General features: G+C 44.7%; 1 protein-coding gene and 1 long non-coding RNA gene across 21 annotated transcripts; both read left to right on the top strand.

The window, feature by feature from the left end:
• The first annotated feature begins 33 nt into the window (after positions 1 to 33).
• Positions 34 to 9996, top strand: LOC135338153 (uncharacterized). Of its 20 annotated transcripts, none has more exons than XM_064534214.1 (11): positions 34 to 200; positions 278 to 386; positions 439 to 515; positions 600 to 744; positions 1111 to 1210; positions 1261 to 1340; positions 1400 to 1458; positions 1516 to 1869; positions 6277 to 6338; positions 6649 to 6737; positions 8362 to 9996. In XM_064534214.1, the coding sequence occupies exons 1-8, from the start codon at positions 108 to 110 to the stop codon at positions 1642 to 1644; spliced, it is 792 nt and encodes a 263-aa protein (XP_064390284.1). In that variant the 5' UTR covers positions 34 to 107; the 3' UTR covers positions 1645 to 1869; positions 6277 to 6338; positions 6649 to 6737; positions 8362 to 9996. The 20 variants fall into 20 exon arrangements, with proteins under 20 accessions (XP_064390284.1, XP_064390276.1, XP_064390281.1 ...); XM_064534206.1 differs by having other exon boundaries at positions 7141 to 9996; XM_064534211.1 differs by adding an exon at positions 7488 to 7549 and having other exon boundaries at positions 6277 to 7396.
• Positions 9997 to 13619: 3623 nt separating this feature from the next.
• Positions 13620 to 15055, top strand: LOC135339085 (uncharacterized). Its single transcript, XR_010395838.1, has 2 exons — positions 13620 to 13881; positions 15024 to 15055. It is a non-coding gene; the product is annotated as an uncharacterized LOC135339085 (long non-coding RNA).
• Positions 15056 to 16486: the final 1431 nt, after the last annotated feature.

The raw sequence follows: 16486 nt of genomic DNA, 5'->3' as shown, positions 1-16486 counted from the left end.
AACAACTGTAGTCACCATGATGGGTGTGGCAGTGCTGTGTTGTGTATCTCTGGAACGCCCACACACCTGTGTAACACAACACACCACTGGCTATAAACTGTACTGCAATGGCCGGTTACGAAGGGCGCTACAGAGAGACGGTCAAAGGGTTCGGCAGTGGAGAAGCTTCCAGTGGAGTGAGCGGAACCACCGTAGCTGAGGTGTGTGTACATGTGTGATGATGGTTCTATATGATGCATAATTATAGTAACTCTCGATCTCGTCCTCCTGTACATAGACAATCAAATCCCTCGATGGTGACTTGGTTACATTCAGAGGCTGTGTGCAAAGCATTGGCACTCAATTTGATGATCCCCAGAATAGAGCGGAGTTGAAACGTTTGAGAGGTGACCCACCTACAATCAGTGTGTGCTTATTGTAGATGGTTTGTGTGTGTAGGTGTCATTAAGGAGAAGTTGTTGAGTGCAGACAGTGAGCTCAAGACTCTACGCAAGAGTGGGGAGCCTCAAAGCAAGGTGCAAGCCCTCTACTATGACTCCACACACCCACCACACACACCCACCACACACACCCACCACACACACCCACCACACACACAGATAATAGTGGACCGTCAAGCTCGTCAGTTAGAAGGTCACATGAGCAGCTATACGGAGCTACTAGAGAAGGAGCGATCTGCAACTCAACAGAATCCTCTGGGCTCTGGTGCCACCTCTCCCTTAACCAGCACTGCCACTACTGGGGGTGAGGGATTGTGTAGTAGCACTGCCGCTAGGGTGAGGGATTGTGTAGTAGCACTGCCGCTAGGGTGAGGGATTGTGTAGTATACCACTGCCGCTAGGGTGAGGGATTGTGTAGTAGCACTGCCGCTAGGGTGAGGGATTGTGTAGTAGCACTGCCGCTAGGGTGAGGGATTGTGTAGTATACCACTGCCGCTAGGGTGAGGGATTGTGTAGTAGCACTGCCGCTAGGGTGAGGGATTGTGTAGTAGCACTGCCGCTAGGGTGAGGGATTGTGTAGTAGCACTGCCGCTAGGGTGAGGGATTGTGTAGTGAGTACATGTATGGGTGTGGTGGATATGAAGTAATGGAATTGGAATGTGTTGCTTAGGTGATGGAATGTTGAGTCCAGAATCTCAGACGCAGGCTCAGAAAATGAGAGGTATGGAACTACGTGAGAGAGAGGCAGCAGAACTGCAGGACTTGGAGAGGTAGGCCATTGTATGTACGTACACATGCATGTTGTGACATTGTGTTGTAGGGATATAGTGGACCTTCATGCCATCCAGACAGATATAGCTGAGCTGGTCAACGATCAAGGGAATGAGATTGACAGAATTGGTGAGCTAGTTGCACCAGTACTGTCCCACACTGTGTGTACGTATTCATCGTTTGTATAGAGGTGAGAGCTGAGCAGGCTCAGGGAAGAGTGGAGCGTGGCAAGAACCAGACAGGCCAGGTACGTATGGACATGCATATCTGACTAGTATATCTACCCTCCTTTCTACCTATGCAGGCGGTGGAGCTGCATCGTAAGAACATCAAACTCAAGCTCATTATTGGAGGAGTCGTGGCTGGAGTCATTATAACATTGATTGTCATTATCATCATTGTAGTGGCTGTCGTTGTACCTATGCAGCAATAACTATTTTAGTCTTCTATATAATAAGGTTCTATATAATAAGGTAGTCTATTTTTGTGTCTCCAACAAGGTATTGTGAGATTTTAAAAGTTGTGTATAATAATTAATATAGACCACCTCTCAGTACATGTACATTGCTGGATTATCACCAACTAACCAACACACTACAAGACCTACCTACTACCAGCTAGGACAGCACACCACCCGGGACAGATTCTACTATACCATGTAATACACCTTTGTATTACGATCATGATACAATTTGCTGCCCTCCCTCGCCCATGGATTGAATAATTATGGTCACTCGCAGGACAACTAAGAGACTGACACACAATAATAGACACCTAACTGTATTTTTGCCATTATTATAATAAAATTAATCGTTAATAATGTATTAATTTTTTGCCATTAATTTTATAATCGTTAATTATAGCGGAATCATGCATGCCTGCATGATAGTAGTCTCATGAATGAGTCGCCCTTTGTCCCACATGCATGCCTGCATGATAGTCGCCCTTTGTCCCAAAGAATAGCCCCGCCCACTTACTATGAGTGCTGCGCTTTAAATATGCTTGTAGCTGTGTACGTGTATGGCTGCATGGCTATTCTGTGACTATCCCTCTCTCTCTCTTCATGTGCAACGGAGGGAGTACTACCATACAATGGACCAACCAACCACTCCATTACCCTGCCACTTGAACAGGAGGAGACCTCCATTGAGTGCTACCTATTCCAGTGGGTAAGTTACTGTGTGTTAATTATTAAATAGCTTTGAGCTTGTGTGCATGGCAGGTGGCCCATTATCTTTGTATCTAGGTTAGTACTGATTAGAGCTTTGTACAGTTGGGATCATGCCTCAGGGTGATGTAGAGCCTGTGCTAGGCCCTGCCTTAGGGACTAGCTGTGACCCGGTTGACCTGTTGTATGATCAGCAAGTCGAGCGTCTTGAGCGATCCTTACCTTTGGGAAAACTTGACAGTATAGCCTCTGTTCGATTTCTAGATTCCTTGCTTTTGGGATCCTGCCATCGCGTTGCGGTGTCGGTAGCCCTGAAGGTATGGGATTTAGAAATCGGAACAGAGCAATACTGCCTAGTGGGGGCGCAATGACACTTACTGGTGATTGGACAGGAATGATGCAGAATAGCTACGTTGTCATGACCCGATCGTACCGAGCATGCCACATGTCCTGGCACAGATTCTATGTTGTTCTGAGACATGATACCTAACTGTTTACTGTTTACCTTGTTCTATACTCTCTAGGGGTGTACAGTAATTAGGTATGCTTGTAGCTGTGTGGTGTATGGGTGACTATTCTATCCCTCTCTCTCTCTCTTCATGTGCAACGGAGGGAGTACCACCATAGAATGGACCAACCAACCACTCCATCATCCTGCCACTTGAACAGGAGGAGACCTCCATTGAGTGCTACCTATTCCAGTGGGTAAGTTACTGTGTGTTAATTATTAAATAACTTTGAGCTTGTGTGCATGGCAGGTGGCCCATTATCTTTGTATCTAGGTTAGTACTGATTAGAGCTTTGTACAGTTGGGATCATGCCTCAGGGTGATGTAGAGCCTGTGCTAGGCCCTGCCTTAGGGACTAGCTGTGATCCTGTTGACCTGTTGTATGATCAGCAAGTCGAGCGTCTTGAGCGATCCTTCCTTTTGGGAAAACTTGACAGTATAGCCTCTGTTCGATTTCTAGATTCCTTGCTTTTGGGATCCTGCCATCGCATTGCGGTATCGGTAGCCCTGAAGGTATGGGATTTAGAAATTGGAACAGAGCAATACTGCCCAGTGGGGGCGCAATGACACTTACTGGTGATTGGACAGGAATGATGCAGGATAGCTACGTTGTCATGACCCAATCGTACCGAGCATGCCACAGGTCCTAGCACAGGTTCTATGTTCTGAGACATGATACCTTACTGTTCACTGATCCATTTAGTTGTCTATCATGTCTCAGATCATAAAGAAAGAAAAGGAAGTGAAGGAATTGAGGGAGCGGCTCAACCAACAAGCCATGACTACACTGAGCGCAGAAGATCAGGTAATCAGGAAGGCATTAACCAGGCATTCTCTAATCCCCCCCCCCCCCCCACACACACACACACACACACACACACACACACAGTATGACGACTCGACTGACTCGAACCCTGTTGGTTCATTTAGACCTCAGAGCCGGCGGCTTAATGCCCCGCCCCCTAATGCCTACTCACTAAGCCCCTCCCCCTCTCAAGTTCGCTCAGGAGAGCATCTCATGCACACACAGGTACACACACACACACACACACACACACACACACACACACACACACACACACACACTCCCTCACAGGACCAACCTCGACAGTTATCTGACCCCCTACATCAGGATCCAGCCCCACCCACCCCCCCGCGTCCCCACTGCCTACCCCCCACATAGCCACGCAGGAGGCGGACAGTTTTGAGTACATGACCAGATGTGGACTCAGCAAATTCCTGCAACAAATGCACAATACCCACAGACTCGGTTAGTGGCTACAGCCAATGATGCCATAATTATTCTTCTCCCCCTCTCTTAGAGTACGTTCGATGACTATTGCTCAAGAGGTGGCAACTATTGGGGGTGGGGGCTTAGTGGGGGGTCTCCATCACCCACAAGGTAGGTAAGCAACTCATAGTCCAGCTGCTCTATACTACGTAATTTGTTTCTCGTACATACAGCCCCCCCCTGGAGGGCACCCCCCACAGCCTGGCAGTGACAGTGGATGGAGACCTCCAGCAGAGATGAGACGTAATGATCTCTCTATGGCACCCGTCAATTCTGGTGGTCGTAACAACCTCTCCCAGCAAGGTCCCCCCCCCAGCATGGCCTCCCCCAGCAAGCCCCCCCCCCAGCATGACCCCCCCCAGCAAGGCCCCCCCCCAGCATGGCCACATACAAGGAGGCAGGAACAATCTGGATATGACCCAACCACCACCACCACCACCACCACCACCACCGGGGTCATCACAGCAGCTTCAGGTACTCTGTGTGTGTGTGTGTGAGATCCCTTGTCTTGTGTTCCAGTTCATACAAGGTGAATGGGTTGGACCTGGAGAGGTGGTCAACCAAGCCCCACCTTCAATGGCTTGCCCAATATGTGGACAGCAGAACTTCCACACTCAGACAGACCTGGAGCTACATTGTGTAAGGTGTACTTGAACTACTAATGAACTTGTCTACAATAATATTATTATTGTGATTGATTTTTGTGATTTGTATCATAGATTGTTTTGACTTCTTCTGACGTGTATACTATTAATATAGGAATGAATGTTTAATAATTATGCCCATATAAATTAATGTACTAGCTTGCAGAAATAGCCCCGCCCAATAATAATAATAATTATATGACATGTATACGTGTACGTGTGCGTCCTGTACAAGTGGTTAAAAGCACATCTTAATTGGTGACCTAGCGTTATTTTACTGACGAGCTCGATCTGGAAGGTACATAGTGTGGTAAGAGAATAGCCCCGCCCACTTACTAGTATCATTAATTGTTATATATTATATCTGCCTCTGCCTCAAGGCCTATATGCCTAGCTAGGCTACCTATAGGTGCTTGTTCGTGTAAGACTGCAGAGAGCTATCATTATTATTATGGCTTCGCATGCATGTGCGGCAGCAGCTCGAGGCTATGGACAATCAGCTACCGTATGTAGCTGAGTTTCGTGGGTAAAAAATTCGAGAAACGGTCTTTTTAGTCTCGTGGCTGCACGGCATTCCTACGTTCTGATAAGCCAGGTCTACGTTAAAATTTCGTGGAGGTCAGCCTGCCCACGAAATAACGAATATTTTACCCCCACGAAAATTACCCGCTATACGGTATAATCATAATACATGCTGGTCGGCGCATGTCATGATAGAATCTAGAGCACATGTCATTTGCAGCCACGAGACAAAGAATTAAAGAGCAAGGCAAAGTGTACACTGCCGGCTGTCTCCTTGTACCTCGGTCATCGCAAGGTGGTAGTTGGATATTATCTATGACATTTTATAGTGACAGCCTTGTGTTAAAGTAGCTCTGTGTATACTGTCTTCTCTCATGTCTTACCACAGATAACTACTCAACGCTGCACAGCACAGGATCCAGCATTCAATCACTCTCATAATTTTATTGTCATTTCATCTTTTATGGGGGACGCCCCACTCTTAATTTTTATCACTGAATGGCTGCTGACGTACTAAGAGCACTACAAGATACGACAGGAAAGGGTCAGTATAATAATTATGTAAGTGATGTAGTGTACTATCTTCTGGTATTCAGCCCCTTTAATGAGCACAGGATTATATAGATCTCCAAGCCATTAGTTACATCACTATAATTATGCAATTATCTGCTGTATTTCATATTGTAATGATTCATTGGGTACTGAATTTATATGGATGTATGGATGGTGCTATGCCTTCCAGGCCGCAACATAGAATGCTGGCTTTCTGATCGAGGAGGAGATGATCTGTTATTGGCCGGGGATGGAGTCCTCTGAGAGACAAAGGGCCAGTTACTGTATCATGTATGAATATTCTGTTGCTTGTACATTTCGTAGCAATTGACTCTAGAGTAGCATCTTGAGCTCCCCTTTCTTCATCACTCAATCTGCAGGCAGTGTATGTGATTTTCTGACAGGAAAGGCTACTCTAAACAGAGGGAGTCGGCCACACAAGGTATAGTCTAATAATTATTGTGCAGTACTAGATGATCTTCTCTGTTTTGGGTCAGATGCAATTGCCTTGAATCACTAGCCAGTTAAAACATTTCTTCTACTCTTGGCTTAAGAAATTGTATTTTATTATTGTACCAGCATTAGGTAGTTAACTCCACTTATGCATTGACCTCTACGTGTAGCGGTTATTTGAGCCCTCGAGAAATGTTGTATAGTTGTTCACATTTCAATGCCAGGAAACCATAGCTTTGCATAGTGCGTGGGAGTGTCTTCCATTTGTATTACATGAAGTGTGAAGTGTGTTTGTACAGAGAGGACTCCCACGGTGGCAATGAATGTGAGGCAATGATCTGATGATGGCTCCACTGCTCTGATGGACCAATGCAGGAGAAGTTATTCTGTATAATTATTACACTAAATTAATGTATGCCACTGTTTGGATCGGTTTCTGTTCTGCTCAGCTTCTTCCTCCAACTTGCTTACGCAGGCTAAGCTTATTCTTAGTTCATTCTTAGTTCATTCTATAGTCTAGTATTATTGTCGGTTTGGTTGTTTGATGTTTTTCACCTGGTCATACGGAATCACTTCATTATTATCAGTGCAGACCACACCTCTATCCACACATTGTATCTGCACATCCTGTATATAATTATGGGGCCACACCCCCACTCACTGTACTGATATGTGGTCACACCCACATACATGGTAACCCTCTTGACCACACCTCCACCCATGCATTGTATCGTACATGCTGTGTTTTTGTGTACAGTACACATCATCCGTGTCTTTATCCCCACACCTAGTCGGAGGGACAGCAAGTTCTACTAAGAGCCAGCATCACCAACTAACCAACACACTACAAGACCTACCTACTACCAGCTAGGACAGCACACCACCCGGGACAGACTCTACTATACCATGTAATACGCCTTTGTATTACGATCATGATACAATTTGCTGCCCTCCCTCGCCAATGGATTGAATAATTATGGACACTCGCAGGACAACTAAGAGACTGACACACAATAATAGACACCAAAGGGCCAGTTACTGTATCATGTACGAATATTCTGTTGCTTGTACATTTCGTAATGTAATTGACTGTAGAGTAGCATTTTGAGCTCCCCTTTCTTCATCACTCAATCTGCAGGCAGTGTATGTGATTTTCTGACAGGAAAGGCTACTCTAAACAGAGGGAGTCGGCCACACAAGGTATAGTCTAATAATTATTGTACAGTACTAGATGATCTTCTCTGTTTTGGGTCAGATGCAATTGCCTTCAATCACTAGCCAGTTTAAAACATTTCTTCTACTCTTGGCTTAAGAAATTGTATTTTATTATTGTACCAGCATTAGGTAGTTAACTCCACTTATGCATTGACCTCTGCGTGTAGCGGGAAAGTTCGTTATTTGAGCCCTCGAGAAATGTTGTATAGTTGTTCACATTTCAATGCCAGGAAACCATAGCTTTGCATGGTGCGTGGGAGTCTCTTCCATTTATATTACATGAAGTGTGAAGTGTGTTGTAAGTTTATACAGAGAGGACTCCCATGGTGGGAATGATCTGATGATGGCCCCACTGCTCTGATGGACCAATGCAGGAGAAGTTATTCTGTATAATTATTACACTAAATTAATGTATGCCACTGTTTGGATCGGTTTCTGTTCTGCTCAGCTTCTTCCTCCAACTTGCTTACGCAGGCTAAGCTTATTCTTAATTAGTTCATTCTTAGTTCATTCTATAGTCTAGTATTATTGTCGGTTTGGTTGTTTTATGTTTTTCACCTGGTCATACGGAATCACTTCATTAATTTTTATACAGTGCAGACCACACCTCTATCCACACATTGTACCTGCACATCCTGTATATATGGGGCCACACCCCCACTCACTGTACTGATATGTGGTCACACCCCCATACATGGTAACCCTCTTGACCACACCCCCACCCATGCATTGTGTCGTACATGCTGTGTTTTTGTGTACAGTACACACATCATCCGTGTCTTTATCCCCACACCTAGTCGGAGGGAGCAGCAAGTTCTACTAAGAGCCAGCATCACCCACTAGCCAACACACTACAAGACCTACCTACTACCAGCTAGGACAGCACACCACCTGGGACAGACTCTACTATACCATGTGATACAATTTGCTGCCCTCCCTTGCCCATGGATTGAATAATTATGGACACTCGCAGGACAACTAAGAGACTGACACACAATAATAGACACCAAAGGGCCAGTTACTGTATCATGTACGAATATTCTGTTGCTTGTACATTTCGTAGCATTATCAGTAATTGATTCTAGAGTAGCATCTTGAGCTCCCCTTTCTTCATCACTCAATCTGCAGGCAGTGTATGTGATTTTCTGACAGGAAAGGCTACTCTAAACAGAGGGAGTCGGCCACACAAGGTATAGTCTAATAATTATTGTACGGTACCTTCTCTGTTTTGGGTCAGATGCAATTGCCTTCAATCACTAGCCAGTTTAAAACATTTCTTCTACTCTTGGCTTAAGAAATTGTATTTTATTATTGTACCAGCATTAGGTAGTTAACTCCACTTATGCATTGACCTCTACTACTGTGTAGCGGGAAAGTTTATTATTTGAGCCCTCTGTAGAGCGTCCCTCGTGATGCATGGTGGTCGGTCCTGCACACAATCATTATCATAATTAAATATTCACAGTCCACAATTTATAATTGTCCCCAAAATGTCATAATTATAGTCTTGTAGACCATCAATGTCAATTTTTTGAGCCCTCGAGAAATGTTGTATAGTTGCTCACATTTCAATGCCAGGAAACCATAGCTTTGCATGGTGCGTGGGAGTGTCTTCCATTTTTATTACATGAAGTGTGAAGTGTGTTGTAAGTTGTACAGAGAGGACTCATTGTACAGAGAGGACTCCCATGGTGGCAATGATCTGATGATGGCTCCACTGCTCTGATGGACCAATGCAGGAGAAGTTATTCTGTATAATTATTACACTAAATTAATGTATGCCACTGTTTGGATCGGTTTCTGTTCTGCTCAGCTTCTTCCTCCAACTTGCTTACGCAGGCTAAGCTTATTCTTAGTTCATTCTTAGTTCATTCTATAGTCTAGTATATTGTCGGTTTGGTTGTTTTATGTTTTTCACCTGGTCATACGGAATCACTTCATTATTATCAGTGCAGACCACACCTCTATCCACACATTGTACCTGCACATCCTGTATATATGGGGCCACACCCCCACTCACTGTACTGATATATGGTCACACTCCCATACATGGTAACCCTCTTGACCACACCTCCACCCATGCATTGTGTCGTACATGCTGTGTTTTTGTGTACAGTACACACATCATCCGTGTCTTTATCCCCACACCTAGTCGGAGGGAGCAGCAAGTTCTACTAAGAGCCAGCATCACCCACTAACCAACACTACAAGACCTACCTACTACCAGCTAGGACAGCACACCACCCGGGACAGACTCTACTATACCATGTAATACGCCTTTTTATTACGATCATGATACAATTTGCTGCCCTCCCTTGCCCATGGATTGAATAATTATGGACACTCGCAGGACAACTAAGAGACTGACACACAATAATAGACACCTAACTGCATTTTTGCCATTAATATAATAAAAATAATTTTGCCATTAATTAATCATTAATTATAGCGGAATCATGCATGCCTGCATGATAGTAGTCTCATGAATGAGTCGTCCTTTGTCCCACATGCATGCCTGCATATGATATAGTAGTCTCATGAATGAGTCGCCCTTTGTCCCAAAGAATAGCCCCGCCCACTTACTATGAGTGCTGCGCTTTAAATATGCTTGTAGCTGTGTACGTGTATGGCAGCATGATGGCTACTCTATCCCTCTCTCTGCAACGGAGGGAGTACCACCATACAATGGACCAACCAACCACTCCATCATCCTGCCACTTGAACAGGAGGAGAGAGTGCTGCCTATTCCAGTGGGTAAGTTACTGTGTGTTAATATTATTATTAAATAGCTTTGAGCTTGTGTGCATGGATTATCTTTGTATCTAGGTTAGTACTGATTAGAGCTTTGTACAGTTGGGATCATGCCTCAGGGTGATGTAGAGCCTGTGCTAGGCCCTGCCTTAGGGACTAGCTGTGACCCTGTTGACCTGTTGTATGATCAGCAAGTCGAGCGTCTTGAGCGATCCTTACCTTTGGGAAAACTTGACAGTATAGCCTCTGTTCGATTTCTAGATTCCTTGCTTTTGGGATCCTGCCATCGCGTTGCGGTATCGGTAGCCCTGAAGGCATGGGATTTAGAAATCGGAACAGAGCAATACTGCCCAGTGGGGGCGCAATGACACTTACTGGTGATTGGACAGGAATGATGCAGAATAGCTACGTTGTCATGACCCGATCGTACCGAGCATGCCACATGTCCTGGCACAGGTTCTATGTTGTTCTGAGACATGATACCTAACTGTTTACTGTTTACCTTGTTCTGTACTCTCTAGGGGTGTACAGTAATTAGGGTGGTACAACCACCAAGGCGAGTGTATGCTGTGTGGTGTATGGGTGACTATTCTATCCCTCTCTCTCTCTTCATGTGCAACGGAGGGAGTACCACCATAGAATGGACCAACCAACCACTCCATCATCCTGCCACTTGAACAGGAGGAGACCTCCTACCTATTCCAGTGGGTAAGTTACTGTGTGTTAATTATAAAATAACTTTGAGCTTGTGTGCATGGCAGGTGGCCCATTATCTTTGTATCTAGGTTAGTACTGATTAGAGCTTTGTACAGTTGGGATCATGCCTCAGAGTGATGTAGAGCCTGTGCTAGGCCCTGCCTTAGGGACTAGCTGTGACCCTGTTGACCTGTTGTATGATCAGCAAGTCGAGCGTCTTGAGCGATCCTTACCTTTGGGAAAACTTGACAGTATAGCCTCTGTTCGATTTCTAGATTCCTTGCTTTTGGGATCCTGCCATCGCGTTGCGGTATCGGTAGCCCTGAAGGCATGGGATTTAGAAATCGGAACAGAGCAATACTGCCCAGTGGGGGCGCAATGACACTTACTGGTGATTGGACAGGAATGATGCAGAATAGCTACGTTGTCATGACCCGATCGTACCGAGCATGCCACATGTCCTGGCACAGGTTCTATGTTGTTCTGAGACATGATACCTAACTGTTTACTGTTTACCTTGTTCTGTACTCTCTAGGGGTGTACAGTAATTAGGGTGGTACAACCACCAAGGCGAGTGTATGCTGTGTGGTGTATGGGTGACTATTCTATCCCTCTCTCTCTCTTCATGTGCAACGGAGGTAGTACCACCATAGAATGGACCAACCAACTACTCCATCATCCTGCCACTTGAACAGGAGGAGACCTCCTACCTATTCCAGTGGGTAAGTTACTGTGTGTTAATTATAAAATAATGGCAGGTGGCCCATTATCTTTGTATCTATGTTAGTACTGATTAGAGCTTTGTACAGTTGGGATCATGCCTCAGGGTGATGTAGAGCCTGTGCTAGGCCCTGCCTTAGGGACTAGCTGTGACCCTGTTGACCTGTTGTATGATCAGCAAGTCGAGCGTCTTGAGCGATCCTTACCTTTGGGAAAACTTGACAGTATAGCCTCTGTTCGATTTCTAGATTCCTTGCTTTTGGGATCCTGCCATCGCGTTGCGGTATCGGTAGCCCTGAAGGCAGGGGATTTAGAAATCGGAACAGAGCAATACTGCCCAGTGGGGGCGCAATGACACTTACTGGTGATTGGACAGGAATGAAGCAGATTAGCTACATTGTCATGACCCGATCGTACCGAGCATGCCACATGTCCTGGCACAGGTTTTATATTGTTCTGAGACATGATACCTAACTGTTTACTGTTTACCTTGTTCTGTACTCTCTAGGGGTGTACAGTAATTAGGTGGTACGAGTGTATGCTGTGCTTATGCTTGTAGCTGTGTGGTGTATGGGTGACTATTCTATCCCTCTCTCTCTCTCTTCATGTGCAACGGAGGGAGTACCACCATAGAATGGACCAACCAACCACTCCATCATCCTGCCACTTGAACAGGAGGAGACCTCCATTGAGTGCTACCTATTCCAGTGGGTAAGGTTAATTATAAAATAACTTTGAGCTTGTGTGCATGGCAGGTGGCCCATTATCTTTGTATCTAGGTTAGTACTGATTAGAGCTTTGTACAGTTGGGATCATGCCTCAGGGTGATGTAGAGCCTGTGCTAGGCCCTGCCTTAGGGACTAGCTGTGACCCTGTTGACCTGTTGTATGATCAGCAAGTCGAGCGTCTTGAGCGATCCTTACCTTTGGGAAAACTTGACAGTATAGCCTCTGTTTGATTTCTAGATTCCTTGCTTTTGGGATCCTGCCATCGCGTTGCGGTATCGGTAGCCCTGAAGGCAGGGGATTTAGAAATCGGAACAGAGCAATACTGCCCAGTGGGGGCGCAATGACACTTACTGGTGATTGGACAGGAATGAAACAGAATAGCTACGTTGTCATGACCCGATCGTACCGAGCATGCCACATGTCCTGGCACAGGATTTATATTGTTCTGAGACATGATACCTAACTGTTTACTGTTTACCTTGTTCTGTACTGGTGTACAGTAATTAGGGTGATACGAGTGTATGCTGTGCTTATGCTTGTAGCTGTGTGGTGTATGGGTGACTATTCTATCCCTCTCTCTCTCTCTTCATGTGCAACGGAGGGAGTACCACATAGAATGGACCAACCAACCACTCCATCATCCTGCCACTTGAACAGGAGGAGACCTCCATTGAGTGCTACCTATTCCAGTGGGTAAGGTTAATTATAAAATAACTTTGAGCTTGTGTGCATGGCAGGTGGCCCATTATCTTTGTATCTAGGTTTGTATCTAGGTTAGTACTGATTAGAGCTTTGTACAGTTGGGATCATGCCTCAGGGTGATGTAGAGCCTGTGCTAGGCCCTGCCTTAGGGACTAGCTGTGACCCTGTTGACCTGTTGTATGATCAGCAAGTCGAGCGTCTTGAGCGATCCTTACCTTTGGGAAAACTTGACAGTATAGCCTCTGTTTGATTTCTAGATTCCTTGCTTTTGGGATCCTGCCATCGCGTTGCGGTATCGGTAGCCCTGAAGGCATGGGATTTAGAAATCGGAACAGAGCAATACTGCCCAGTGGGGGCGCAATGACACTTACTGGTGATTGGACAGGAATGAGGCAGAATAGCTACGTTGTCATGACCCGATCGTACCGAGCATGCCACACGTCCTGGCACAGGTTCTATATTGTTCTGAGACATGATACCTAACTGTTTACTGTTTACCTTGTTCTGTACTCTCTAGGGGTGTACAGTAATTAGGGTGGTACAACCAAGGCGAGTGTATGCTGTGCTTATGCTTGTAGCTGTGTGGTGTATGGGTGACTATTCTATCCCTCTCTCTCTCTTCATGTGCAACGGAGGGAGTACCACCATACAATGGATCAACCAACCACTCCATCATCTGAACAGGAGGAAACCTCCATTGAGTGCTACCTATTCCAGTGGGTAAGTTACTGTGTGTTAATTATAAAATAGCTTTGAGCTTGTGTGCATGGCAGGTGGCCCATTATCTTTGTATCTAGGTTAGTACTGATTAGAGCTTTGTACAGTTGGGATCATGCCTCAGGGTGATGTAGAGCCTGTGCTAGGCCCTGCCTTAGGGACTAGCTGTGACCCTGGGATTTATAAATCGGAACAGAGGGCGCAATGACACTTACTGGTGATTGGACAGCAGAATAGCTACATGATCGTACCGAGCATGCCACATGTCCTTCTATGTTGTTCTGAGACATGATACCTTACTGTTCACTGTTCACCTTGTTCTGTACTCTCTAGGGGTGTACAGTAATTAGGGTGGAACAACCAAAGCGAGTGTATGCTAATTCATTATGAACTTGTGCCGCAATTTCAATGATTTATACAGCAATTTAGTACATTAATCTTTATTAGTCATCTGAATGTGTTGACAGTTATGAACCTTTAAACTCTTGTAATATGGAATGTAATGTACTACCAAGTAAGGTAATGCTGGAGAAACCTTGCCAAGACTCTGTAATATGGAATGTGATGTACTACCAAATAAGGTAATGCTGGAGAAACCTTAGTGAGAACGATTTTAGTTTAACTAGCAACCCAGCAGTCTAGCTCATTATTCAGCCTCTTCTACCTCTGCTCTACCTCAAGTTCTCTTCTACCTTCTCTATACTCTACTGAGGAACCCAGCAGCCTCTATGTCCATCAGATCTCCTCTACCTAACCCAGTACTGCTCCAAGCTATAAGGTTTGTAGAGCTTTGTGTTAGCTAGCACTGGCTTTGTGTTAGCTTAATTGCCTGATCGAAGTAGCTTGTGTCAGGTCAGTGTCTAAGTGTTGGTATAGCTGCCTACCAGCTTCAATCCTACCAATGTCAGCTTCCCAATGTCAGCTTCAAGCCTCCTACAGCTGAGCGCTGGCTTTAGCTTGTAGCTTGTGTGTATGTAAGCCGCCTGCTATGGCAGCTTTTTATTTTTTGTCGCGGCCTGAAATCGAGACTGGTAGTAATTAGCCTCGATTCTTCTCCTGGCGCGTGTATTAAGTTCAAAAACAGCTCAACACTTTTTTTTAGGTAAATAAAATTCTTAAGTTAAATCAGTATTTTTTTCTTACAGACAAGAGCATCAGAATATTAAGAGACATCAAAGACGCCAAGTATCAAGAAACACCAAGTATCAAGAGGAGACTCCAGGCCAAACGTTAGTCGTAAATAGTGTGATTATGTTTTTGCTCATTCGAGACAATTAAAAAAGAAGGAGGTAAAACATATCATGCTGTACATACAATTAAGATGACTAGCATCATTATAGTGTGCAATAATTTATTTGCTGGTTTTGCCTGCTATCTAAAAAAATTAGGCAAGCCCGTGTTTAAATAGTGTGCAATATTTCATTTGCTGGTTTAGCCAGCTTCTGACGGGGAGCCTTGCACGCCCTAATCTAAAAAAAATTAGGCAAAAAGGGAGAGCAAATAGTGTGCAATATTTCATTTGCTGGTTTAGCCAGCTTCTGACGGGGAGCCTTGCACGCCCTAATCTAAAAAAATTAGGCAAAAAGGGAGAGCCCGTATTTAAATAGTGTGCAATATTTCATTTGCTGGTTTAGCCAGCTTCTGACGGGGAGCCTTGCACGCCCTAATCTAAAAAAATTAGGCAAAAAGGGAGAGCCCGTATTTAAATAGTGTGCAATATTTCATTTGCTGGTTTAGCCAGCTTCTGACGGGGAGCCTTGCACGCCCTAATCTAAAAAAATTAGGCAAAAAGGGAGAGCCCGTATTTAAATAGTGTGCAATATTTCATTTGCTGGTTTAGCCAGCTTCTGACGGGGAGCCTTGCACGCCCTAATCTAAAAAACATTAGGCAAAAAGGGAGAGCAAATAGTGTGCAATATTTCATTTGCTGGTTTAGCCAGCTTCTGACGGGGAGCCTTGCACGCCCTAATCTAAAAAAATTAGGCAAAAAGGGAGAGCCCGTATTTAAATAGTGTGCAATATTTCATTTGCTGGTTTAGCCAGCTTCTGACGGGGAGCCTTGCACGCCCTAATCTAAAAAACATTAGGCAAAAAGGGAGAGCCCGTATTTAAATAGTGTGCAATATTTCATTTGCTGGTTTAGCCAGCTTCTGACGGGGAGCCTTGCACGCCCTAATCTAAAAAACATTAGGCAAAAAGGGAGAGCCCGTATTTAAATAGTGTGCAATATTTCATTTGCTGGTTTAGCCAGCTTCTGACGGGGAGCCTTGCACGCCCTAATCTAAAAAACATTAGGCAAAAAGGGAGAGCAAATAGTGTGCAATATTTCATTTGCTGGTTTAGCCAGCTTCTGACAGGGAGCCTTACAATAAATTAGTGGTTTTGCTTAGTGCATTGTTTGTTTTAGTGAAGAAAAAAGTGCAGTAAAACATGAAAAGAAAAGAAAAAAGTGGTTTTGCTTATAAGCTTAAGTAGTGCTTGATGATGAAAAGACAAAAGTAGGTTAGCTTTATTAGTGCAGTATTTGCTAGTTTAAGTGAAAAAAAAGTTGTTTTGTTAATAGTGGTTTGCTGAAAAAAAAGTGAAGTCAGTCAAAGTTGTTTTGCAA

The sequence above is a fragment of the Halichondria panicea genome, chromosome 7, assembly GCF_963675165.1.
Source record: "Halichondria panicea chromosome 7, odHalPani1.1, whole genome shotgun sequence".
NCBI lineage: Eukaryota > Metazoa > Porifera > Demospongiae > Suberitida > Halichondriidae > Halichondria > Halichondria panicea.
Note: the sequence above shows the minus strand (reverse complement) of the source record. Positions and strands in the feature narration are given on the sequence as shown.